A 26178-nucleotide genomic window follows, 5' to 3' on the forward strand; every position below is an offset into this window, starting at 1 on the left:
GAACCTGCTATGGAGAACAGTTTTGCCTCTGAGGAACACCTGTGTTCTTACCTGGTTTTGTGGGAAAAGTGTGAACTTTGGGGCCACAGACCCTACTCTGCCTGCCTTTAGCTGGGGGACCTTCTAGCTGGGATGTGCTACATAATCTCTCTGTTCCTCAGTCTCTTCACTTATAAAATGAAGATGATAAGTCCGACCCATGAAGATTAAATAAAATCGGCCAGGTGCATTGGCTCACGCTTGCAATCCCAGCACTTTGGGAGGCCAAGGTGGGTGGATCACTTGAGGTCAGGAGTTTGAGACCAGCCTGGCCAACATGGTGAAACCCCGTCTCTACTAAAAATACAAAAATTAGCCGGGTGTGGTAGTGTGCACCTATAATCCCAGATACGTGGGAGGTGGAGGCACAAGAATCACTTGAACCCAGGAGGCGGAGGTTGCAGTGAGCTGAGATTGTGCCACTGCACTCAGCCTGGATGATAGAGCAAGACTCTGTCTTTAAAAAAAAAAAATTAAATGAAATTAAATCATGCCCTACTGTAGTCGACATACAATTTGCCAGGAATATGAAATGTGCAGCACAGCTAACTCCCCATCTCCCCTCCTGTGCTCATGGCAGACATCACTAACAGATCACAGAACCCTTCTTCACCAAAACAAACCCATCTCAGCTTCAGATGCCTGCTCAAGGGAGCGTCCCAGGCAGCCACTTCCCATAGATCAGAGTTGACATGTGTCCCAATAACCTATTACAAAGTTGTTGATTTAAGACAGCATTTTATTGTATCTTGTGATTTTGTGGGTTAGGAATTCAAGCAATTCTTCGGTTTTATGTAGCGTTGACTGAGGTTACTTGGAAATACTCAACTGAGCTCATCTGAAGGGTCCACCAGCTTTTCTCACACCCCTGACAGCTCGGTGGGGGCTGCTGTGAGGCTGGGCTCACCTGAGCCCCTCTTCATCTGCAGCAAGGTGGTCAGCCTTCTCACCTGGCCACTCAAGGCTCCAAATGACAGGAAGTGAAGCTGCAGTCTCTCAGGGTCTGAGCCAGGACCTGGCCCAGCATCACTTCTGCTGTTTCCTGTTGGTCAAAGCAGTTACAGGCCCCTTAGGTCCATGGGAGGCATGTCGGAGAATTTGCAGCCATCTTTAATCCCTGCGGCATGAGAGATGAAGTGTGTTGGCCCCAAAACAAACAGCAAATGCTGGGGCTCTTTGTACTTCCTCCTGGGTACCCACTGCCCCCGTCTGTATTTACTCCGAACCTTCTCTATGGGAGTGAACAAGTGCCATGCTCGGTGGGGATACAGGAATCAGCAGGACCTGGCCCTGCCCTCCAGGAGCTGACTGTGGGTCTGAGAACATGGGCCACATTCTGTAAGGAACTGAAAACAGGGCCACAGGGCTTAGCCTAGGGAGAGAGACACACAGGCTTTGGTGGCTTCCATCTGGGGAGAGGGTGGGGGCAGATGGCATCTGAGCTGCATTTCCAAGATGGTCAACACTTTACAGCTGGAGTCTTGCATTCCACAGAGCACTTATGAGGTGCCTACTGTGTGCCAGGTACAGTTCTTGGCTCCGAGGAAGCAGCAGCAGACAGGACAGAGTCCCCTGCATGAGAAGCTGACCATTCTGATTGGAGAAGACTATGAAGAGGCAAGCAAGTGAGTAAACAGAGAGCATAGTTTCCGATCACGATAAAAGCTGCAAAGAAAATAAAGTGAGATAAAGGAACAGAGCAACTTGCTGGGGGAGAAGGTTGTAGGTGGGGAGTCTGGGGAGGTCCCTGAGGAGGTGGTGCAGGAGCAGGGACATGACAGGCGTGAAGACCCTGGTCAGGTGGCACTGAGACCCTGTGTGCCAGGCAGGCAACCCCAAATGCCCAGGCCATGGGGGAAGTGGTTGCAATTTTTTTTTTTTTTTGACATAGGATCCCACTCTGTCACCCATGTGGGAGTGCTGTGGCACAATCATGGCTGCCTGCAGACTTGACCTCCCGGGCTCAAGTGATCCTCCTGCCTCATCTTTTTTGTTTTTTTTTTAAGAGATGGGGTCTCACTCTGTTGCCTAGGCTGGTCTTGAACTCCTGGGCTCAAGCGATCCTCCCGCCTTAGCCTCCCAAAGTGCTGGGATTACAGGCAATTCTGTCTCAGGAGCAAGGCCAGTGAGGATGACGCCCATGGGCCGGCAGAGGAAAGGTAGGCAGGGCTGGGTCAGGTAAAGACCACCATAAGGCCTGCGCACTGGACTCGAGTCACATCTGAAGAAGACCCTCTGGTTGCCTGTGGAGAGTGGATTGGAGGGGTGGGGTGGAATCAGGCTCACGCGGAGCTGCTACACTGTCTGTGGGAGAGAGAGATTTGGGGTGAACAGCTGGATTTGGGATGGTTTTGGAGAAAGTGCCAAAGCATTTGCTGACGACAGATGTGGGGTATAGAAATCAAGGAAGATAACCGGGCGTGGTGGCTCATGCCTGTAATCCCAACACTTTGGGAGGCCAAGGCAGGCAGGTCACTTGAGTTCAGGAGTTCAAGACCAGCCTGGGCAACACGGCAAGACCCCATCTCTACAAAAAATACAAAAATTAGCCAGGCATAGTGGCGCACACCTGTGGTCCCAGTTACTCAGGGGGCTGAAGTGAGAGGATCACCTGAACCCCAGGAAGTCGAGGCTGCAGTGAGTTGCGATCGCGCCACTGCACTCCAGCCGGGGCAACAGAGTGAGACCCTGTCTCAAAAAAAAAAGAAAGAAAGAAAGAAAGAAATCAAGGAAGACTCCGGGGTGTGGGGTCTGGCTGAGCCGGGTTGCGGAGTGGGTGCCATTTCCTGCAATGAGGAAAACTGGGGAGGAAGAATTTAGCCCAAGTCAGACTGCATTGCTGTCATTTGAATTTTAGCTTCAATTTTTCAAGCACCTATTAAAAGTGAGATACCGTGCTTTGCGGCAATGATCACTCGTCAATGTCATCTGTGAGACAGGCTTTTTTAGGCCCACTTTGCGACTGAGGAAGCCAAGGCTCACACAGCTCCCGCACAAGCCCCACAGCCAGCAGGAGCAGGGCCAGGTGCGACCCCGGGTGCCCCAGTCCCTTTGCAATATACTATACATCAGTGAGTGGTTCTCAACCAGGGGCCCCTGCAACCGCCATCCTCTGGGGACATTTGGCATGTCTGGAGACATGTTTGTTTGTCAACCCGGAGAGATGCAGCTGGCTTTTAGTGGGTAGAAGCCAGAGACGTGCTAAACCTCTTACAATGAGCAGAAGGGTTCCCACAATCAAGTACGATCCCGCCCTAGGCTGGGCGCAGATGCCTACTGTGTGCCAGGCACAGTTTTTGGCTCTGAGGGGGCAGCAGTAGACAGGACAGAGTCCCCTGCATGAGAAGCTGACCATTCTGGTTGGAGAAGACTATGAAGAGGCAAGGAAGTGAGTAAACAGAGAGCATAGTTTCTGATCACGATAAAGGCTGCAAAGAAAATAAAGTGGGATAAAGGAACAGAGCAACTTGCTGGGGGAGAAGGTCCTAGGTGGGGAGTCAGTCCCCTGACGAGGTGGTGCCTGTAATCCCAGCACTTTGGGAGGCCCAGGTGGGCAGATCACCTGAGGTCAGGAGTTCGAGGCTAGCGTGGCCAACATGGTGAAACCCCATCTCTACTAAAAATACAAAAGTTAGCTGGGCCTGGTGGCGGGTGCCTGTAATCCCACTACTCCAGAAGCTGAGGCAGGAGAATCACTTGAACCCGGGAGGCAGAGGTTGCAGTGAGCTGAGATGGCGCCCCTGCACTCCAGCCTGGGTGACTGAGCAAGACTCCATCTCACAAAAAAAAAAGGAATGATCTCTCCCCAAATGTCAGGAGCACACTGAGATTGAGAAGCTTTGACACAAAGCTTCCAAGAGAAGCAAAGAACTGCATGGTAGGGTGGGGGAATGGGACGGAATTTTGATGGCAAGGTTTGAATGAGCAAAGGCACCAAAGCCAGAAAGCCCAAGTGAGCGGGAAGAAGAAATCCAGGTTGGCCATGGGGGCACGTGTGCCTGTTGGGAATGCGCACAAGGGGCGCGTGGGGACCAGACCCCATATGGGCTGCAGGCCGGGCTGGGGAGCCTGGACTCCCCTCAGCAGGCAGCAGAAGTCCTGAGGGTCTAAGCAGAGGAGGAGGGCCTGGAGGGAGGGCATGCTTGCCCTTCCCATACCTGCTCTCAGAAAAACAGCTAACAAACTCCTTTACACTAGGGACAAATGGCAGAAGACTGGATGGGTGACCCTTTCCTGGGCTCTCTGTATTTTAACCAGGGCAAAGTCTTAAGCCAAAGAAATGAAGCAATAATGGTGGGATTTCAGGCACCATCATGATGAATGTGGGCAAAGCCTGACAGTCCCTCTCAGGCTGGGCTGAGGTCGGAGGCCTGAACTGGGTTTAGGGAGCCCAGGTAAGCAAGCACCGCTGTTTTTCCATCAGTCAACATCCACTGTGCACTCAGGCCTCTGTTCCAGGCACAGACCCTGTAGGCCCCACAATCCTGGGAGGGGGGTTCTGCTAGAGAGGACCTCCCCAAGGCACTCAGGGATTGAGTGGTCCTAGAACTCAGGCAGCACCCCTCTGGGCCTGTGTTCTTTATCTTGTCCAAGCCCAGGGCAACCATAAGAAGTGCTATAATTTATGGAGTCCTCCCTACTTGTCAGGTATTTTAAGCTTTGCATGTAGCAGCTCATTCATTCCTCAGGCAAGCCTATCAGGTAGAACCACTATCATCCTCATTTTACAGGGTAGGAAACTGAGGCACAGAGAGGGAAGTAACTTGCCTAAGGTCACATGGCTTGTAGGTGCAGGAGGCAGCCAAGCCAGGGCTCAGAGCTAGGCAGTCCCACTCGAGAGCCACCCTCTTTGCCCTCCTGAGGAGCTGGAAGCCCTGGGCTTTGTGGGAGGAAAGAGGAGGACCTGCCATTCCGGGGCTTCCCAGCATAGCCGCTCTGCTCTCACGCTGGCAGATTAGTGCCCTGGAGATCTTAGACACCAGGGATGGGGTGGGCACTGGGGAGGGACCAAGGAAGAAAATACAGGACACATTCTTGGCTTGAGGCCAGTGCTGAAAGTTAAAGAAAAGACCAAGAAAATTCTCCTTTGGGGGCCTGGCGCTGTTTTGCAAGGTGTTGCTTTTCTCCTCGACTGTGTTTACTTTGCCAAACTGGAACGCCTTTCTGAAATCTAGCAGCCCAGGAGGCTCGGGGCTGTTTGCCAAGGGACCAGAGCCAGGGCAGGAGGGGAAAGCAGAAGGCAGGGCCCTGCATCTCCGCAGGGGCCCACCTGGCCACCTGCTCCCGGCAGATCTGCCTGGAGGGTTGCAGGAGTGAGAGAGAGGGACAGAGCATCTGGCGGGGAGTCAGGAGGCGGGTGGCCTTCCTGTCCTGTTTCTACATCGATGCCTCTCAAGTGCTTACCTCTCCGGACCTCTGCCCCAGCCGAGACTTACAGACCCACCTGTCCATTCTCCTGGGCCGCCTGGGTGTCTCATTAACCTCTCAAACTTCACAAGTCCCCAGTCAAAATCTGAGCCCCACCCCCTCATACCTGCTCACCACGCGCGCCTCAGCCGTCCCGTCCCTCCAAGTGCTCAGACCAAAACCCCAGCAGGCACCCTGGATTCATCTCCTTTCCCTCACGCCCCACATCCTGTCCATCAGCAATTCTCCTGGGTCCACTGTTTATCTGTTTATTTTGAGACAGAGTTTCGCTCTTGTTGCCCAGACTGGAGTGCAATGGCACAATCTTGGCTCGCTGCAACCTCTGCCTCCCAGGTTCAAGCAATTCTCCTGCCTCAGCCTCCCAAGTAGCTGGGATTACAGGCATGTGCCACCACATCTGGCTAATTTTGTATTTTTAGTAGAGATGGGGTTTCACATGTTGGTCAGGCTTGTGTCGAACTCCTGACCTTAAGTGATCCATTAGCCTTAGCCTCCCAAAGTGTCAGGATTACAGGCGTGAGCCACCGAGGCTGGCCGGGTCCACTGTAAAAATATGTCCCACATCGAACTCATCACTTCTACCACCTCCACCAGCCTGGTCCGTGCTACCAACCACTTCTAACGTGCCATCTTGTCCACCCTTGCCCCTCTATAGCTCTTCTGCACACAGCAGCCAGAGTGGTATTTTAAGAATGCAAATCAGATTGTGTGACTCCCCTGCTCAGAACTGTCCGCTGGCTTCATGTCACAATAGAGGAAAAGCCACTGTTCTCACCATGGCCTCCAGATCTTGTCTGCTCTGGCCCCTGCCCTCCTCTCCTTCTGCTTCAGTCCCCACTGTTAGCCTTGTTCACTCTGCACGAGGCACCTGGAGCTTCTGGCTGTGCCCCCTGCATTAACATTTTCCTCTTCCTAGAATGCTCTTCCTCCAGAACTTTCGATGGCTCCCTTCTTCCCATCATTCATGTCTCACCTCAAATGTCAGCTCCTCAGAGAGACCCCTTTGACCACTATGGTCAGTTACTCTGTATCCCTTTCTCCTTTAAAAAAAAATTCTCCATAACACACATTAAATTCTGAAATTACTGAGTTTATGTATTGTCTTTCCTCTGTAGAATGTCAGCTCCTTGAGATCAAGGACTGAGTGTCTCTTGTTCGCTGCTGTGTCCTCAGTGCTGAGAGCAGGGACTCGCACATAGTAGGTGTGCAGCATATTTTGTTCACTAGGTGCATGAAGATGCTTTGTGGGCATCTCCCTGAGCAGGTGATGGGCACTGCACCCCGGTTCTGTCATGTGTAAGATGAGGCAACTGAGCCCCGTCTGCAAGGGGCCGACTCCCTCTAACACCTCTGTGAGTCTCTTATTGTTCAGAATCATAAAAGGCCAGATCGAAGACGTAGCAATAGAAGCAAAAGAAAAACTGAGAGAGATGGAATTTTCTGAAAATAGTAAAGGAGGGACTCGGAGCCCCACGTGAGCTCAGGTGTGAAAAATGTCGGTGGAAGAGCTGGAATCAGGAGAGCTCTGTTTGAGTCCCGCGCCCTGGCCATTTACCTGCTGAATGATTTCAGATGAAGAAGTTTGCCTCTCAATGCCTCATTTTCCCCCTCTATAAAATGCAAGCCCTGCTTCCTTTGCAAGCTTGCAGAGAGGGTCAAATAAAAACCTATTTTGTAGGTCATAATTTTATGAACAATTATATGATTAAAAAATTGTTCTGGAGAAATCTTTACTGAGTGTCTGGGAACCAGACACTGCTCTGGGGCCTGGGGGTACTGTGGGGAGTGACCCTTTCCTTCAAGGAGGAGGATAATCACACAGACAAACATGTACTCACCAATAGCAAAAGGTGTGTTGAAGGAGGGATGGCATCCCCTGAGGGACTAGTCTAAGCTTCAGATCAGGGAGGGCTTCACTGAGGAAGTGCCCTTTGGACTAAGAGGTAAAGGATAAGCAGGAGTCAAATAGCAAAGGGCAGGATGAGGGCTGGAAAGCGTGTTCCAGGCAGCAGATACAGCTCAGGCAAAGGCCCTGAGGTGGGAAAGAACAGAGTGCAGGAGACTCCATAACTGGCGTGGCTGCAGAGGTAGAGAGGAAGCATGCATCAGAGAAGCTGGCCAGGTTAACAGAGGCCAGGTCCCGTGGGGCCTCACAGGGCATGGGAAAGCATTATCATAAAGGCAGTGTGGCCCCCAAAGGTTTGGGTTGGGGGAAGTGGGGGGTAATGATGTAGTCAGGTTTGTATTTCAAAAAAGCAACTTTGGCTGTTGTAAGGACAGAAGATGGAGGGGAGCAAGGGGAATGTGGGAAGGCTGTTCACAGGCTACTGCACCTGTCCTAGCAAAAGTGGATGAAGCTAAAATAGGATGAAGTAGGAACTTGCACATAGCATGTTCAAGAGGGTAATTTCTGAGGGACCAATTTGCAATCTGAGGCAAAATAGCAAATGTGTAGACACTTTAGTCAAGCAATTCTGCTTCTACAACTTGATCCTATAGAAATGCTGGCACAAAAGTTCAAAGACCTCTATACAAGATGTTCATTGTATCACTGGTTATAATAGTAAAAACTAGGAACAACTTGAGTGAGCATCAATTGACGTTGACAGAATTATGCAGGGGAATACTATGCAGCTGGTAAAAAGAATAAAACAAATCCACGTATACCGATGAGAAAAATAGACACGACAGATTGCCAGGTGACAAACAGGTTACAGAACTGCATAAATATTATTAAACCATTGATTTTTGAGTATATATCTTCCTCATGTTTCTGTATACATAAAAAGGCCGGAAGGCTGGGCACAGTGGCTCACGCCTATAATCCCAAAACTTTGAGAGGCCGAGGCGGGTGGACCACTTGAGGTCAGGAGTTCAAGACGAGCCTGGCTAACACGGTGAAACTCCGTCTCTACTAAAAACACAAAAATTAGCTGGGCGTGGTGGCGGACGCCTGTGATCTCAGCTACTTGGGAGGCTGAGGCAGGAGGATCACTTAAACCTGGGAGGTGGAGGTTGCAGTGAGCTAAGATCACATCACTGCACTCCAGCCTGGGCCACAGAGCAAGACTCCATCTCAAACAAAAACAAAAAACAAAACAAAAAAAGGCTGAAAGACTGTACTCCCTTGTAACTAGTGGCAATGTCTGAAGTAAAAGAATAAAAGAATACAGAGAAACTTTCACTTTCTCTGTATTGTTTGTATTTTTTTACAGTGGACATGTGTTTTTCAGCAAAATGCACACAGTAGGTGCACAGCATATTTTGTTCACTAGGTGCATGAACATGCATTTCTTTTAAAATATTAGCTGCTGTAATGAGATGTTTTAGTCTGTTCAGGATGCTATTACAAAATGCTAATAAACTGGGGGGCTTCCAAACAACAGCAATTTGTACTTGACAGTTCTGGAGGCTAGAAGTGCAAGACCAAGGTGCCAGCAGGTTCAGCATCTGGTGAGGACCTGTTTTCTGGTTCACAGATGATGGTTCCTCACAGCATCCCCACCTGGCGGAAGGGGCAAGGGAGTTCTCTGGGGCCTCTTTTATAAGGGCACTAATCCCATTCATGAGGGCTGTGCCTTCATGATCTAATTACTCCCCAAGGCCCTCCTCCTAATACCCTAATATCCTCACACTGGTGTTCAGGTTTCAACATATAAATTTTGGGGGCACACAAACATTCAGGGCATAGTAAGATGGCTTCATCTATCACTCACCCCACTACCGGTAACATCCCATCAACCTCACCACTATCACCACCTCTACCATCTCCTCCATCATCACCCCCATCACCGTCACCACCTCTATCACCATCAACATCACCACCTCCATCATCATCACCAACTCCATCACCATCAACACCTCCATCACCCTTACCACCTCCATCACCACCTCTCTCATTATCACCATCACCACCTCTGTCACTGCCTCCATCACCATCACCACCTCTCACCACCTCTATCACCATCACCAACTCCATCACCACCTCTATCACATAACCACCTCTATCCATCACCACCACCATCACCACCTCCATCACCACCTCTAACATTACCTCCATCACCCTCACCACCTCCATCACCATCTCCATCACCCTTACCACCTCCATCACCACCTCTATCACCATCACCACCTCTGTCACTGCCTCCATCACCATCCCCACCTCTCACCACCTCTATCACCATCACCAACTCCATCACCACCTCTATCACATAACTACCTCCATCCATCACCATCATCATCACCACCACCATCACCACCTCCATCACCACCTCTATCATTACCTCCATCACCCTGACCACCTCCATCACCACCTCCATAACCCTCACCACCTCTATCACTACCTCTATCACTACCTGCATCACCCTCACCACCTCCATCATCACCTCCATCACCACCTCTATAACTACCTCCGTCACCCACACCACCTCCATCACCACCTCCATCACCCTCACCACCTCCATCACTACCTCTATCACTACCTGCATCACCCTCACCACCTCCATCACCACCTCTATAACTACCTCCGTCACCCTCACCACCTCCATCACCCTCACCACCTCCATCACCCTCACCACCTCCATCACCACCTCTATAACTACCTCCGTCACCCTCACCACCTCCATCATCACCTCTATCACCCTCACCACCTCTATCATCACCTCTATCACCCTCACCACCTCTATCATCACCTCCATCACCACCTCCATCACCACTCTTTCACCACCTCTGTCACCCTCACCACCTCCATCGCCACCTCTATCACCAACTCTATCACCACCTCCATCACCACCTCCATCACCACCTCCATCACCCTCACCACCTCCATCACCACCTCTATCACCACCTCCATCACCACCTCCATCACCACCTCTATCACCCTCACCACCTCCATCACCACCTCTATCGCCACCTCCATCGCCCTCACCATCTCCATCACCACCTCTGTCACCACCTCTATCACCCTCATCACCTCCATCACCACATCTATCACCACCTCTATCACCACCTCCATCACCATCACCACCTCCATCACCACCTCCATCACCCTCACCACCTCCATCACCACTTCTATCACCCTCACCACCTTCATTACCACCTCTATCACCACCTCTATCGCCGTCACTACCCCCATCACCACTATCGCCACCTTTACCCAGGAGACAGGCAGTACAGTAGAGTGCTTATGCACACAGATTTTAGAACAGCACTGTCTACATAATTTTAACTACATAATTCTAACCCTAGTTTTTAACTATATAATTTTAAATTTTCTTGTAGCCATATCAAAAAGTAAAGATAGGAGTGAAATTAATGTTAACAATGTATTTTATTTAACTCAATATATGGAAAATATGTCACCATGAAATCAATATAAGAATCTTAATGTGATATAGTACATTCTTTTTGTCACACCAACCATTCAAAACCTGGTGTCCATTACACACTCACGGCACGTCTCAGTTCACACCAGCCACATCTCTAGTGCTCAGTGGCCACTCAGGGCTGGAGGCTGCCCTCCTGGGCAGCACGGTTCTGAAGCCAACTACAGCCACCACATACTGGCTGTGTGTCTGTGGGCAAGTTGTTTAACCCCTCCGGACTCACTTTCTTCATCTGTAAATCGGGAATAAGAGCAGAGCTGTGAGGATGACATGTGTTAACATGTGCCTGGCGTTTGCTCCAGCTCCTGGCACACAGGCAGTGCTATCTAGTATCAACTGTTATTCTTCCAGAAACCTGGAAGAAGTTTAGAGGTTCTGGCTTTGCATGTGGAACCACCCAGAAAGAGGGAGATTCATGAGCACCGATGTAGCCAGAGGTGGCTTCAGACATCCTGGAGAAGTGATTTAGTCAGATCTTGCAGCTTGGACAGAGCGTGCGCAGGAGAAGGAAAGTGGAGAGGGCTTTGTGGAGGAGGGGAGGGGAGTAGGGTCAAGAGGATGCCTGTCTGGTTAAGAAAGAGGGTGTTGGTTGAGGAGCAGAGGGAGCATTGGACATGGCCAGACAAGGGGGATGAGGCCTAAAAGCAAGGACTGAGGGACCCTGGAAATCATGTCTTCCAGCATCCCCATCTGACACATAGGGACACCGAGGCCAGGCAGGGAGAGTTACTTGCCCAGGGAGCCAGCCACACATGCTGCCTTTTGCTCACTGACCAAACACCCCATCCATTGGTGCTCTGCCTCTGAAGCTGGATCATGCTGAGCTGGGCAGGCAGGCTTCTCTGCTGTGCAGAAGAAACTGTGGCTCCCGAGGCCCCATCTCAGAGTCCGGACACCCCTGGAGAACTGTAAGACTTCCTTGAACTGAACACAAATCCTTCTTTCTGTGGTTAATGGTGAATGCTACCTCTTTGCAGGGTGGGCAAAGAAACTGGCCCCCAGGCTGCAAGGACCCCCTGGACTGTTTAGATGCAACAGCTTCTGCCGGGGATTCAGTCACCGCCGTCCACTGGTCAGTAATTAACCAGGCCTCATCTGGACAGCCATAAGAATGCCGGGGCCGTTAGCTGGAATGGGAGTATGCTATGTGTACATCTCCTCTGGGGATCACACCCAACTCTTTGCTCCAGGAAGCGGGTGGCAAGTCTGCACAACCTGGCCCCTAACTCCAGGTGACTGGCCTTGAGGTAGGTGCCACCCTGGCCAGAGGACCCAAACCACCCATGGACTGACCCATGGGCAATGGGCAGGCAGCTCACTCACAAATAGCCACGGCTGCTCCCACTGAGAAGGGCCTGGTCGAGGCCACCCAGGGGTCAGAGGAAGTTCCTGGCTGTGAGGCCCTCTGCAGAGGTCCACATGAGGACTGTGGGCTGCTTTTGTTGTTTGAAATAAACTGTTCCCAATTTTCTAACCAGTGCGTGTCCTTTCCAGAGACCTTCTCACAAAGGGCATAGGTCATTTTAAAAAGTGTTTTTGTCAAGGAAATAATAAAACAAATAATATTTGTTATAAACAACACAAGTAATTTTATTATTAAGTATTAATATTAATTTGCTTTTTTTTTTAAGACAGGGTCTCACTCTGTTACCCAGGCTGAGTGCAGTGATGCAATCACAGCTCACTGCAGCCTCGAACTCCAGGCTCAAGAGATCCTCCCACCTCAGCCTTCTGAGTAGCTGGTACTACAGGTGTGTCCCACCACCCTCGGCTAATTTTTTATTTTTATTTTTTATTTTTTTGAGATGGAGTCTAACTCTGTCACCCAGGCTGGAGTGCAGTGGCGCAATCTCAGCTCACAGCAACCTCCACCTCCCAGGTTCAAGCAATTCTCCTGCCTCAGCCGCCCGAGTAGCTGGGACTACAGGCACACACCACCATGCCTGGCTAATTTTTTGTATTATTAGGAGAGACGGGGTTTCACCATATTGGTCAGGCTGGTCTCAAACTCCTGACCTCATGATCTGCCTGCCTCGGCTTCCTGAAGTGCTGAGATTACAGGCGTGAGCCACCATGCCCGGTTGGCTATTTTTTTTTATTTTTATTTTTTTGTAGAGACAGGAGTCTCACTGTGTTGCCCAGGCTGGTTTTGAACTCCTGTCCTCAAGCTATCCTCCTGCTTTGCCCTCCCAAAATGCTGGAATTACAGGTGCAAACCACGGAGCCTGGCCTTAAAGAGCTCTCTTAACTCATGATGATAACTTAGCTCTGGCAGAGATCAAACCAGCAGCTCTGTATGTGTGATTGACCAGCACACGACAGATCCAAGTCCTTATTGTGCAGCCTGCGCAGGATCAGAACATGGCCAAGTTCTAACTGGATAAACAGCCAGGGACATTGCTGTACTTTAATTGGATGACCTATACCGGAACACTCCATTGCTACATTCTGATTGGCTAAATGTACTTCTGTCCAAGTTCATGAGGCACCTGTGCAAAGTGGCATGTTGCAGAAGCCAATCTAACAACAACTTGAAGCTGCTCATGGTCATATTTCTCATGTTACCTTCCAGTTTCATTGCTCAATCTACAGTCTGACAGTGTCTAGAAAGAAGGATTTGGCAGATGAAAAGTCCCAAACCTATGCTCTCTTCCTGAAAGAAAGGCTGAGCTGGGTGCAGTGGCTCATGCCTGGAATCCCAGCCCTTTGGGAGGCTGAGGGGGACGGATCTCTTGAGGTCAAGAGTTCAAGACCAGCCTGGCCAACATGGTGAAACCCCATCTCTACTAAAAATACAAAAAAATTAGTTGGGCATGGTGGCGGGCACCTGTAATCCCAGCAACCCGGGAGGCTGAGGCAGGAGAACTGCTTGAACCCAGGAGACAGAAGTTGCGGTGAGCCGAGATTGGGCCATGGCACTCCAGACTGGGCGACAGAGCGAGGCTCTGTCTCGAAAAAACAAAACAACAACAAACGGCTGAAACAGCTCACAATTTTGTTGACAATTAACATCAACAGTCCTTATTGGTGAGAGCTCTCACTTGCAGGGCAATCAACATATGCCAGGTGCTGGGCTTCACAGGTAACACCTCATTTAATCCTCACAAAAACCCAATGAGGCGAGCAATACGTTTCCCCACTTTACAGGTAAAGAAACTGAGATTCAGAAAGGGCCAGAAGTTGTCCAAAGCAAAGCCATGTGCCTAGAAAGAATCTGAGTTGGGATTCACACCCATATCTGCCTAATCTTTACCCTGGGTTGTTTCTCAGTTTGCAAGTGAAACCAAAATGTGCTGCTGGACAGAACCCAGCATTCTGCTTCCTCCCAGCGGGCAGGAAGTGTGCTTATGGTGGTCTGGTCCAGGCCTACAGTCAGCACCGGGACATCCACAAAGTTGGCAAAATATTGAAATGCTTCCAAACTGGTTCGTAAGCAGCTGCTGTCCTGAGTCCCCCAAGGGTCTCTCAACCTTCTTGATTCTCCAGGGGTACTATCCCCTACCCTCAAGCCTTCCAGACCTCTCCACAATCGACTGAAGGGCTAATGCCCAGCCCACCGGGGGATCTTGGCACATTCCCATCTCCAGTACATGCGTCAGTGCCTGTGCTATCTAGGGCAATAAATATTTGAAATATCACTCAGGTAATGCAAGATCCATAGCTTGGCAGCTTATGGTAAATTACCTCACCCAAATGACCTAGATATTCTTCCCTCCTTCCAGAATAATGCTTGTCTCACCATCTGTTTTGAGAATGGGCTAATATCTAGCACATAAAAGTCTGACATAGAGTAAGCCCCCAGTCCATGGAAGTACGTTGTGTTATTATAATTACAACTCATTGCTAAGGTGGGTCTGCACTTTCTAGAATATTCTGTACCCTAGCATTTCTCAATAGGTGCTCAATAGCATTCTAGACCCAAGAGATGCTCTACTATATTAAAAAAAAAAAAAAAAAAACAAAAAAAACAAGGCCAGGCGCAGTGGCTCACGCCTGTAATTCCAGCACTTTGGGAGACCAAGGTGGGCAGATCACCTGAGGTCAGGAGTTCGAGATCAGCCTGACCAACATGGAGAAACCTCGTCTCTACTAAAAATACAAAGTTAGCCGGGTGTGGTGTCACATGCCTGTAATCCCAGCTACTCAGGAGTCTGAAGCAGGGGAATCACTTGAACCCGGGAGGCGGAGGTTGTGGTGAGCCGGGATCGTACCATTGCACTCCAGCCTGGGCAACAAGAGCGAAATTCCGTCTCAAAAAAAAAAAAAAATTCTGAGGTCAAGCAAATTTGGGAAACTACAGATGCTCAGAGACTCACAATGTGCATTAACTATAAAGGATCTGAGAAAGTCTGCATTCAATAAATCGAATTTGTATCATTTAATCCTTAAATCGTGTGATCCCAAATCTATCTGAGGTAGGATGGTTAGGTGGGTGGGTAAAAATGGATGGACATCCTCCAGAATTTAATTTGGAAACATCTGTTCCTAGCCAAAACCAAGATAGGATTCCCCAGTAATGATAGGGGCGTGTGTGCATGTGTGTGTGCGTGCGTGTGTGTATGTGTGTGTGGGTATTTCACCTGCAAATTGAGGCCATTTCCAAAGAGGGATCCAGCATTTTGCGCCTGGGTTGGAAGAGGGAGTCTTCGATGCGGAGGCTCACACCTGTGAGATATCACTGGGCTTCGTCTCAGCCTCACCTCCCTCCCTCCCAGGGGATGCAAAGTGATGCCAAGCAGTGTGGGGTGGTGTCCACCTGAGAAGGCTTCCTGCAGGGAGGGAGTGTGGAGCCAGCTAAAGTGGAGGGGTGGGGTCCAGATGGGCAGAGAGGAGGGTGGAGGTGAAAATGCCACTCCCCTGGGACACATGGCACCTTCCAAACCACACAATGCCCTGTCCAAGCCAGCTGTTGGCTTTCTGCCCTGGCCTCTAGCTCTCCTCCTTCCTTCCCCTCCTCCCCTCCCAGGTCTAGAACCATCTCCTGAGTCAGCTCTGGGCTTCCTGCTAGGAGCTCAGACCCCTTCCTGCTCAGGGAAGGTAAGGCTACCTGAGGGACTGTACCTTCGGGTGGGGACTGGAGATTCACCGACAGTGCACAGCCCAAAAGGAACAGAGTGCAAGACCAAGTCTGTTTGCTCAGCCCTGGGGTTAACCCTGAGACTCAACCCTCTCACCCACAACCACTTCTCTTATGGGGAAGGGGTAGGAACTGCCTGTGCCTGGGGCTGGGGAAGTGAGAGGGAGCCCCAGGGATGGGAATCAAACTCAGGCTGGAGGTAGGACCGGCCTTTCTCTGGCCCCCCTGGGAGACCCAGCGCCAGTCTGGGAGAGAGAGGTGAGCCAGGAGCGGCGGGGGGGTGGGAGAGGCCGTGTGAGCCCAGGCGCCAGGCGGGTTCCTCCACCCCAGCCCAGGGGAGCGGTCTAGATCCCTCCCGCCCTCCCTCTCAGCTGACAGGGCAGGGCCAGGCAAGCATGCAGGGACCTGGAACCGAAACTCAGCGAAGAGTGTCACTCCAGGGACCCTCGCCCAGCAAGCCTCCGAGCACCCTGGCGCCTGCCCCGCCCCAGGGCCATGCCTCCCAGAAAGGGGGCTAGTGGGAACCGCAGAGCAATGGCAGAAAGAGAAGCCTTTGGAGTTAGACAGACACACATGTTTCCTGAGCCCTGTCATGTTTCAGACCCTGAGCTTGATTCTAGAAACACAGTGGGGCCAAAACCAGACACAGCTTCCTGCACCCTGTGTGGCCTCAGCCTGGTCATTCCACCTCTCTGAGCTTTAGCTGCCACCTCTATACCATGGGGCTCCTAACTCTCTGTTGCCTGGGTTGCTTTGAAGATTAACTGAGCTAAGCCTTGTATGTGACACCCTGCAAAGGGGAGGTGCTCAACAAGGGGTAATTACCAACATGACAGGGGCTGTGTTGAAGAAAGCTCCCTGCGCGGAAGGCCGGCTTTGCCCAGGTTTGCCGTCTGCCTGTTTCTAGATCTTAATTCCAGTCCTCTCTGCGTGACCTCGGCAGGACCTGCCCTACCCTTCTCTGGTCCTCACTTCCCTCTCCTCTGAAATGGGGTCACAGTCTCTATGCCAGCTGCTTCCTAGGATCAAGCGAAAGCCTTTGGACCCAATAAAGAGGGTTCCCCTAGGGCAGAGAGGGATAGGGTTAGCACTGATTTTCAAACTACAGTTCACGACCCATTATGAGTCTTGCAAGACATGCAGTGGCTGTTGTGAGATTTTTCTTTTAATTGATTAGACGGCATCTTGCATAGTAAGGATATGTTTTTACTTTGGGAAATTTTTCTTTCAGTTAAATATCGATATATATGTTTCCTAAGTCATAGGAACACATATATCAAAATGTGTTTCTTCCTGCGGGGACAGCAATGCTGCAAAGCAACTGGTAATGGTTAAGAACACAATCTCTGCGGTCAGAAGAGTTTGAGTTTGGGTCCTCACTCTGCCCCTATTAATGGAATGACGCTGGGCAAGTTACTTTAGCTCTCTGTGCCTCAGTTTCCTCTTGTGTACAAAGGGGACAGAAATAACACCTACCGGCCAGGTGCAGTGGCTCATGCCTGTAATCCCAGTGTTTTGGGAGGCCAAGGTGAGAGACCCGCTTGAGGCCAGGAGTTCAAGACCAACCTGGGCAACATAGCAAGACCCTGTTTCTAAAAAAAAAAAAAAACTTAGCTGGGACTGGGCATGGTGGCTCACATCTGTAATCCCAGCACTTTGGGAGGCCAAGGCAGGCAGATCATTTGAGGTCAGGAGTTCAAGACCAGCCTGGCCAACATGGTGAAACCCCGCCTCTACTAAAAATACAAAAAGTAGCCAGGTGTGGTGGTGCCTGCCTGTAATCCTAGCTACTCCAGAGGAGGGAGAATCCCTTGAACTGGGAGGTGGAGGTTGCAGTGAGCAGAGATCATGCCACCACACTCCAGCCCGGGTGACAGAGCAAGGCTCCGTCTCAAAAAAAAATCAGTTGGGCATGGCGAAGCATGCATGTAGTTTGAGCTACTTGGGAGGCCGAGGTGGAAGGATTACTTGAGCCCAGGAAGCTGAGGCTGCAGAGAGCTGTGACTACACCACTGCACTCTAGCCTGGGCAACAGAGAAAGACCCAGTCTCTAAAAAAATAAATAAAAAAGAAAGAAAGAATACGTACCTCATTAGTACTTAGAACAGTGCTTGGCATGAGGTTTAGTGGGCGTCAGACTCAGAATGAGGAGGAAGGCAGGCCTCAGAGGGGGTGGCCTCTGTAAGTGGGAGTGGGGTCTGCTGCCCCCTCCCCAGTGGAGAAGGCTGCTCTGGCCCAGCCCCAGACCCCCTTACTTTACAAATGAGAAGCCCGAGGCCCTGAACCATTGAGGGACTTGTCAGTCACTGAGGCGCTGGAGCCTTCTGCCTCCCGGACCAAGGATTTCCACCTCTTACTGCCTCTTGGGCTAGACAGAATACTCGACCCTCTGATGTCCTCTCTGTAAAATGGGGGCAGTAAACAGTTGACCTCTTAGGGTTGACTAAATGACATCCTTGATGTACAAGCAAAGCTCTTGGCACAGGGCTGGCCCACAGTAAGTCTAAAGAAATGTTAGCAATTTTTACTCAAAATATATTGTTCAACAAAAAAGGCAGGTTATAAAACAATATGCGCAGTATGAGCTCATTTTGTATAAGTGGAAAAAAAAAAAAAAAGGCGTGTGGTCTGCACGCACCTCCCAGGCAGCCCACAGTGATCATTTCTAGGAGCGTGAGTTGGGGGGGGAGGGGAGGCGTTATAGGTATGCCTTTGGTTTTTGCTTGTTGTAGCTAAAGTTTCTAGTTCTAATTACTCTACAGCTAATGTGTATTGCTTTTATGTAAAGGAAAAAGAGAGGCATTTTTATCACCATAAATAAGATCGACTATCCACCTCAGCTGACTCATGCGATGTCCCCAGGCCAACACGTGGGCTGAACCCAGGCCGCCTTCCATGGAAAACCACCAGGTGTGCCACTGTGGTTTGGGGCACCGGCGCACCGAGCAGCGGCCTGCTTTGCATTTTCTTTTTCTTGTTTGTTCACAGCGACAGCTGATGACCCACTGGTGGCATTCTGTATAACAAACACATGCCAAAGATTGCAGATTTCGTATGCAGGAGGGAGGGAGGGAGGCAGAGGCACACTGGATTTTATCAAGCGATAAGTCTTGGCATCTTCCTTATATAAAACTCAGGCTGGGAGTGGACAGTGATAAGGGTTGGGGACAGATATTCTGTAGGCTGTGGGTGCCACACCAAGAGGAAGAATGAAGGGAGGGGTACATGGAAGGAGAAGGTGGCTGAGGCAGGAGGGCACGGGGAAGAAAGGGAGGTGGTTCAGAGGCTGCTCCCCCACCTGATGGGTCCTTTCCAGGGCCTTCCCAGGAGTTCACCTGATGCTGAGCTGCAGGGGGGTGTGTGCAGCAGGGGTGTGTGGGAGGTGGGATGTATGCCCTGGGGCTGGTGGGGGAATCAGGAAAGAGATTCTGTTTGGCCAAGAAAGGGATATTGAGGCTGTAGAGGGCTGGGGAATCATGTTCAACGGTGAGCATGGGGAAAGATGGATCCAAGATGGACCCTTTAAAAAAGACACGTGCTTTTAGGGAGCCTGTGGTTTCATGGGTCTCCACGAGCATCCAGAAATCTGTCCTCTGACAGCACCCTGGCTGCCCATCCCCTATCGCAGGGTAGGTAGAACTGTCTATCTCCTACGATCCACAGCAGCCATCCCCCAGCCGAGTCCCATCTCAGCCTCCTGAGGCTCAGTCCCCGTCTTCCACTCTCGAGGCCCAGCCCCCATCTCAGCCTCCTAAGGCCCAGCACAGTCTCAGCCTCCAGAAGCTCAGCACAGTCTCCCTTCATCTCGGTCAAGCCCTGACAGGGCCGAGAGACAGAAGATGCCCAGTGAGCACCCAGTAAACACCTGAGTCTGAAGATGAGTGCGATCTGAGTGGTGAGTGACTCACCTGTGCCTGAGGCTCAGGAGACCCACCTCCCAGGTTCCCCTTTAGCTCGATGTGATCTGAGCTTGGGAGCATCGTGGAACAGGTCCCTGCCTTTTGTTCCATCTGCACAGCAGAGTTAGTCCTGCTCGGCTCCCTGCTTTTTGTTCCATCTGCACAGCAGGGTTAGTCCTGCTCGGCTCCATCTCTGAAGAGGAAGAGTCGGAAAAAGGGATTTTACAGAGTTGAAGGGGAAGAGAGAGGACGCAGGACACCGATTCCAAGCAGGCACGTCCTGCATGTGCCACGTGCCTGTTGGCTTTGGGGCACTTGGCGGCCACTGAGGGACTGGACAAGAAGGAAAGGTTGGCCAGGGCCTGGGTTGCCAGATTCAGCGGCTTGGCTGGAGCCTATAAGCAGGAGAAGGCCAGGAACAGGATCTGAGAAGAGAGGACCAGACCCAGGAAGAAAGCTGAGACACTGCTGTCTGGGAGAAGCCAAGAGCTTGGTTTACTGTACCAGGAGGAAAAGCCGAGGCCTCTGCCAGGGCAATCATCAGAGGACACTGCTCCAGGGAAAACTGCCTCCTACTTCCTGGACCTCTGTGGGCAATAGAGAAGTACATGTCAGCAGTGCCTCCTGCTGGACAGTCCCAACATTACACTATTTGTCCAATGTCAGAAACAGAACGTAAGACGGATGTATCTGGAATGTTCAAGCTGGAGTAACACCATGCAACAAGAACTATTACTGCTGCTGCTGCCGCTTTTACTGATGAAGAGGTGACTGTGTCCCAGGCACTATGCTAAATAATTTTATTGGATGATCTCATTCAATGTTCACAATAGCCCTATGAGATAGGAACTACTATTAATCCAATTTTTCAGATGAAGAAACTGAGAAACAGTTTTTTTCTGAGGTTTCAAGTTAGCTGGTAGCTAGATTAGCTATCCAGCCCGGGTGTCTCTAGCACAAAAGCGCATGGTTTTAACCGCATTCCTGGGTCTCTCGCCCGGTGCAGGATGATGGAGAGTTTTCATTTTTGTATCATCTCCACCTGGTTGGTAGAGGCTGCCTAGAGCTCTGGGTTGAGAGGATTCCTGAGTGCTGTGATGAATTTGTGGCGTCTGCCGGTGGCACTGGAAGGATGTGGCTGCATGTGTGTGTTATGTTTTCATCTCCAATCTAGTCCAATCTATTGTATACTGTGATCCTTATAGGACCCTGAGAAAAGGAATCAAGGCTAAATCTTTTTTTTGAGACAGGGTCTTGCCCTGTTGCCCAGGGTGGAGTGCAGTGGTATGATCACAGCTCACTGCAGCCTCAACCTCCCAGGCCCAAGTGATTCTCCTACCTCAGCTTCCCAAGTAGCTAGGAACACAGATGTGTGCCACCACACCTCACTAACATTTTTTTAAATTGTTTGTAGAGATGGGGTCTCCCTATGTTGCCCAGGCTGGTCTCAAACTCCTGGGTGATCCTCCCACTTCGGTCTCCTAAAGTGTTAGGATTACAGACGTGAGCCACTGAGCCCAGCCTAAGGCTCAGTTTTCTGACCTCTGTCTTTGCTCAATCACTTGGTGACTTAAAAGGCATCTCAAATGTATCATGTCCAAATATGGAATTCTTGATATGCACCTCCAAACCATCCCTCCACCATCTTCCCCACTAGGTAAAAGGCATCTCTAGTCTTTGTTGGCTCAAGACAAAAAGCCTTAGTATCACCCTTGATCCCCTTTTTCTCTCACCCCCGACATCAAATCTTTCAATACATCTCACTGGTTCTCCCCTTGAAATATATCCAGAATCCAGCCACGACTCACCACCTTCACAGCTGCCATCACCATTGTCTTCCCTGGACTAACGTAGTAACCAGTCTTGTTCCATGTGCCCTTACCCCCGTATTAGTCCGTTTTCATGCTGCTAATAAAGACCAGAGACTAGGTAATTTACAAAGAAAAAGAAGTTTAGTGGACTCACAGTTCTGCGTGGCTGGGGAGGCCTCACAATCATGGCAGAAGGCAAAAGGCATCAGATCTTATAAGACTTATTCACCACCATGAGAACAGTATGCGGGAAACTGCTCCCATGATTCAACTATCTCCCACCAGGTCCCTCCTACAACACGTGGAAATTATGGGAGCTTCAATTCAAGATGAGATTTGGGTGGCCACACAGCCAAACACATCACCCCCTACACCCTAGTCTCAACTCAGCAGACATCCTTAGGACTTCTCAAGACACTTGGCTTTTTCAAAGCACTTTCAAAGCATAAGTTACACACACAAGCGCACGTGCATGCACACACACACACACACACACACACACACAGAGTAAAGCGAGGCAGGAAATTGTCACTCCCATTTGACACATGAGAAAAACTGAGGCTTGGAATGGTGATGGAAAGACATCAAAGACACAACAGGGAAGCTGCCCCAGCTCTTACTGTGACGCCATACACTGCCATTTCCCTTCTGGACATGACCCTCTGTCTCCCACAGCCTCCTATGGGTACCTCCGAGAGTCTCCCAAGAGGCTGCAGGACGTCAGGTAAGGAGGATGTCAAGGAAGCCAGGAGAGTTGGGCTTCTCTCTGCCTTGGAGGACCCCAGGCTAAGGAAAAAAAACCGTTCTCTCTTAAGAGGTCTAATGCGCGGTCTCACGGTCTGGACCACTTTCCTTTGGTATGTGGTGCCCCCTGGTGCTCACTCTTAGGAAATGCAGCTGGTTATCTAAGCTGTAGGGGAGAGGGGTGCCTTTCGTGGTGGAGGTGGTGCCTGGGGGCTCTTCTGACCACCCTCTCAGAGGAGCTCCCTCCCAGCACAGCTCTTTCATCCCTTAGAGACCAGAGTGTGCGTCCAGGTTGATGAGGGCCACAGTGCTCGTTTAAAAATTCACCTATCTACGTTTTCCCGTGGGAACCCAAATTGGTACAGCCTTTTTGAAAACAATCATTTAAAATAATAATAATAATAAAATAAAATAGCTGGGCATGGTGGCTTATGCCTGCAATCCCAGCATTTTGGAAGGCTGAGGTGGGTGGATCGCTTGAGCTCAGGAGTTCGAGATCAGCCTGGGAAACATGGTGAAACCCTATCTCTACAAAAAATACAAAAAATTGGCCAGTGGCAGTGCACACCTGTGGTCCCAGCTACTCAGGAGGCTGAGGTGGGAGGGCTTCTTGAGCCTGGGAGGTCGAGACTGCAGTAAGCTAAGACTGCGTCACTGTACTGCAGCCCAGATGACAGAGTGAGATCATATCTTTTTAAAAAAATCAACTTGGGAGGCCAAGGTGGGAGGATCGCTTGACACCTGGAGTTTAAGACTAGTCTGGACAACATTGCAAGACCCCATCTCTTGAAAAATTAAAATACTTAGCCGGGCGTGGAGGTGCACGCCTGCAGTCCCAGCTACTTGGGAGGCTGAGGCAGAAGGATCACCTGAGCTCAATTCAAGGCTTCAGGCAGCCGTGATGGTGCTGCTGCACTCAGCCTGGGTGACAGAGCAAGACCCTATCTCTAAAACAAATTTTTTTAGTTAAAACTTTTAAAAATATTTTAAATGACATACTCATGATATAATGTGAACTACTAAACATATACATAAAATACTATCTATGTACTGAACTCACAAATGGTAGCAATGTGTTTTTCTGTGGAGTGAGATTATATTTTATTTTTATTCATTATAATTTTCTATACTTTCCCAATTTTCGGCATTGAGCACATTTCACTTTTCTAAAGTATAGTTTTGTGAAGGAAAAATGAATAATAAATCCCTTTCCATCTGGTTTCCTGTCCCTGTCATCCGCTGTATGCTGCTCAGAACATCTCGGGAGCGCTATTCGTTAAGTGAGCAACAGGAGAGTTAAAGATCTGCCCACCAGTGGGAACACGTGTGCATTGCAGTGGGGGAGCTTCTGAACGCCTTGCTTTACTCAGGGATTTCAGAGTTCCAGCAGGGGGAGGAGGAAGAAGAACAGACTCTTAGAGGAGGAAGAAACTTTGACCTCAAAAATAAAGAAAAAGAGGACCACAAGGAAGCTCATGACCAAGATTCTTAGGCAGATGGAGACAGGGCTGGGTCTAGCGTTGGTCACACAGCAGATGGAGACAAGGCTGGGTCTACAGGAGGAAGAAACTTTGACCTCAAAAATAAAGAAACAGAGGACCAAAAGGAAGCTCATGACCAAGATTCATAGGCAGATGGAGACAGGGTTGGGTCTAGTGTTGGTCACACAGCAGATGGAGACAAGGTTGGGTCTACAGTTGATCACACAGCGGATAGTCAGGTTGCCTGACCCCAATTCCTGAGTTCTTCCCCTACACCAGTAACCTGGAACTTCTAGAAAAAGCCCATGAATACACAAATGAACACAACAGTGAGGAACCTCTCTTGGCAAAACATTATAAGTTGGCTGAGATCTAAGATTGACAAGAATGTTAGGAAAAGGATATTCTCATATATCCTACTGGTGGGAAGTTGGTTCAGCCACCATGGAGAGCAACTTGCAGTATCTGTTAAATTTTAAAATGCACACACCAAGCCAGGAGCAGTGGCTCAGGCCTGTAATCCCAGCACTTTGGGAGGCCGAGGCGGGTGGATCACCTGAGGTCAAGAGTTTGAGACCAGCCTGGCCAACATGGTGAAACCCCATCTCTACTAAAAATATAAAAATTAGCTGGGCGTGGTGGCGCACATGCCTGTAGTTCTAGCTACTCGGGAGGCTGAGGCAGGAGAATCACTTGAACCTAGGAAGCGGAGGTTGCAGTGAGCCGAAATTGCACCACTGTACTCCATCCTGGGTGATAGAGCAAGACTCTGTCTCAAATAAATAAATAAATAAAATAAATTAATAAAACAAAATGCACACACCCTATGGCCCAGCAGACTCACATTTCCTTATTATCCATCTCGGAAAAACAAACGCTCAAGTGCACATGGGGCCAATTACAAAGGTAATCATTGGGGTGTTTTATGGCGAAAAGCTGGAAATAGTCTAAACATCCACACATCCATTGAGAAACAGTTTATAAAATAAGGCACATATGAACCGTGGAAGGTACCTTGAGCAGTGAAGCAAGCGGTATCCACGTACTCTTGTGGGAAGCTCTCCAGGAAGTTCTGTTGAATAAAATACTGGAAGCAGGCAGCAGAATAACCGAGTATGACACAATTCATATAAAAACCACCCACAGGGCCGGGGCGAGGTGGCTCACACCTGTAATCCCAGCACTTTGGGAGGCCAAGGCAGGTGGATCACGAGGTGAGGAGTTTGAGACAAGCCTGGCCAAGATGGTGAAACCCTGTCTCTACTAAAAATGCAAAAATTAGCTGGGTGTGATGGTGGGCACCTGTAATCCCAGCTACTCAAGAGGCCGAGGCAGGAGAATCGCTTGAACCTGGGAGGCGGAGGTTGCAGTGAGCTGAGATCATGCCGCTGCACTCCAGCCTGGGTGACAGGGTGAGACTCAGTATCAAACAAACAAACAAAACAAAAACACACACACACACAGGGATGCACAGTATCATGTATTTTCTATGGGCCCATAGAAAAATATTTGAAAATATTGCTCCCAAATTGATAATAATAATGGTTACTTTTGAGAGGGAGGGGAGAAAGGATAGGGGAATGATGAGTCAGTATTATTTTAATGTGTTGAAAGGAAAATGTATTCATCTATTGCCTGTGTAATTCAAAATGTATTATTAGAAAGAGAGATAAGAAGAAAAATAAACTTTTTTTTTTTTTTTTTTGAGACTGGGTCTCACACTCTAGCCCAGGCTAGAGAGCAGTGGGCAATCCTAGCTCACTGCAGCCTCGACCTCCCTGGCTCAACAGATCCTCCCACCTCAGCCTCTCAAGTAGCTGGGACAACAGCTGCATGCCACCACGCCTGGCTAATTTTTAATTTTTTTGTAGAGACAGGGGTCTCACCTTGTTGCCCAGGCTGGCTTCAAATTCACGGTCTTAAGCAATCCTTCTGCCTCGGCTTCCCAAAGTACTAGGATTACAGGCATGAGCCAGAAATAATTTTCCAAAGGGAGGAGAACCACAGGAGGATGTAGCGCAAGTAGTAAGCCCACAACGTCCAGCGGGTAGGACCAGAGGCCCCACCGCGGTGTAGAAGAGCCCCATTTGTGAGCTAGGGCTGGGCTCTGAGCCATCGAGCTGCCGGGCAGCAGGTTCGCGCACGCGTTCCCAGAAAAGTCTGGGCGCGCACCGTGTCTGCCGCTGCAAGTCCTGCAGCCTGGGAACAGATGTCAAGCGCCAGCGGCCTTCCCAGGCCTGGAAGCGGCAGATAAAGGTGGCGCTGGAAAGAGCCTGGCTGTTCTTACAGGAAAGGGAGAGGGGGTTCTTGAATAAG

At 50.0% G+C, this 26178-nt stretch overlaps 1 protein-coding gene and 2 long non-coding RNA genes across 3 annotated transcripts in view; all 3 read right to left on the bottom strand.

The window, feature by feature from the left end:
• LOC144335237 (uncharacterized) overlaps nt 1-25883 on the bottom strand; it is a 41024-nt gene extending 15141 nt beyond the window's left edge. The window contains exons 1-2 of the long non-coding RNA XR_013405905.1: nt 25749-25883; nt 24877-24949 (exon numbers count right to left, since the gene is read on the bottom strand). This is a non-coding gene — a long non-coding RNA (uncharacterized LOC144335237). The remainder of the gene's footprint in view (nt 1-24876; nt 24950-25748) is intronic.
• On the bottom strand, nt 761-22498 carry LOC144335229 (uncharacterized). The gene is made up of 2 exons (XR_013405894.1): nt 22327-22498; nt 761-1704 (listed from the first exon to the last, which is right to left on the bottom strand). It is a non-coding gene; the product is annotated as an uncharacterized LOC144335229 (long non-coding RNA).
• Nucleotides 2214-10666, bottom strand: LOC144338707 (uncharacterized). The gene is made up of 3 exons (XM_077989194.1): nt 10289-10666; nt 9750-10115; nt 2214-2282 (listed from the first exon to the last, which is right to left on the bottom strand). Exons 1-3 carry the CDS (start codon nt 10598-10600, stop codon nt 2214-2216), a joined length of 747 nt encoding a protein of 248 aa, XP_077845320.1. The 5' UTR covers nt 10601-10666.
• Nucleotides 25884-26178: the final 295 nt, after the last annotated feature.

This window comes from Macaca mulatta, chromosome 1 (genome assembly GCF_049350105.2).
Source record: "Macaca mulatta isolate MMU2019108-1 chromosome 1, T2T-MMU8v2.0, whole genome shotgun sequence".
NCBI lineage: Eukaryota > Metazoa > Chordata > Mammalia > Primates > Cercopithecidae > Macaca > Macaca mulatta.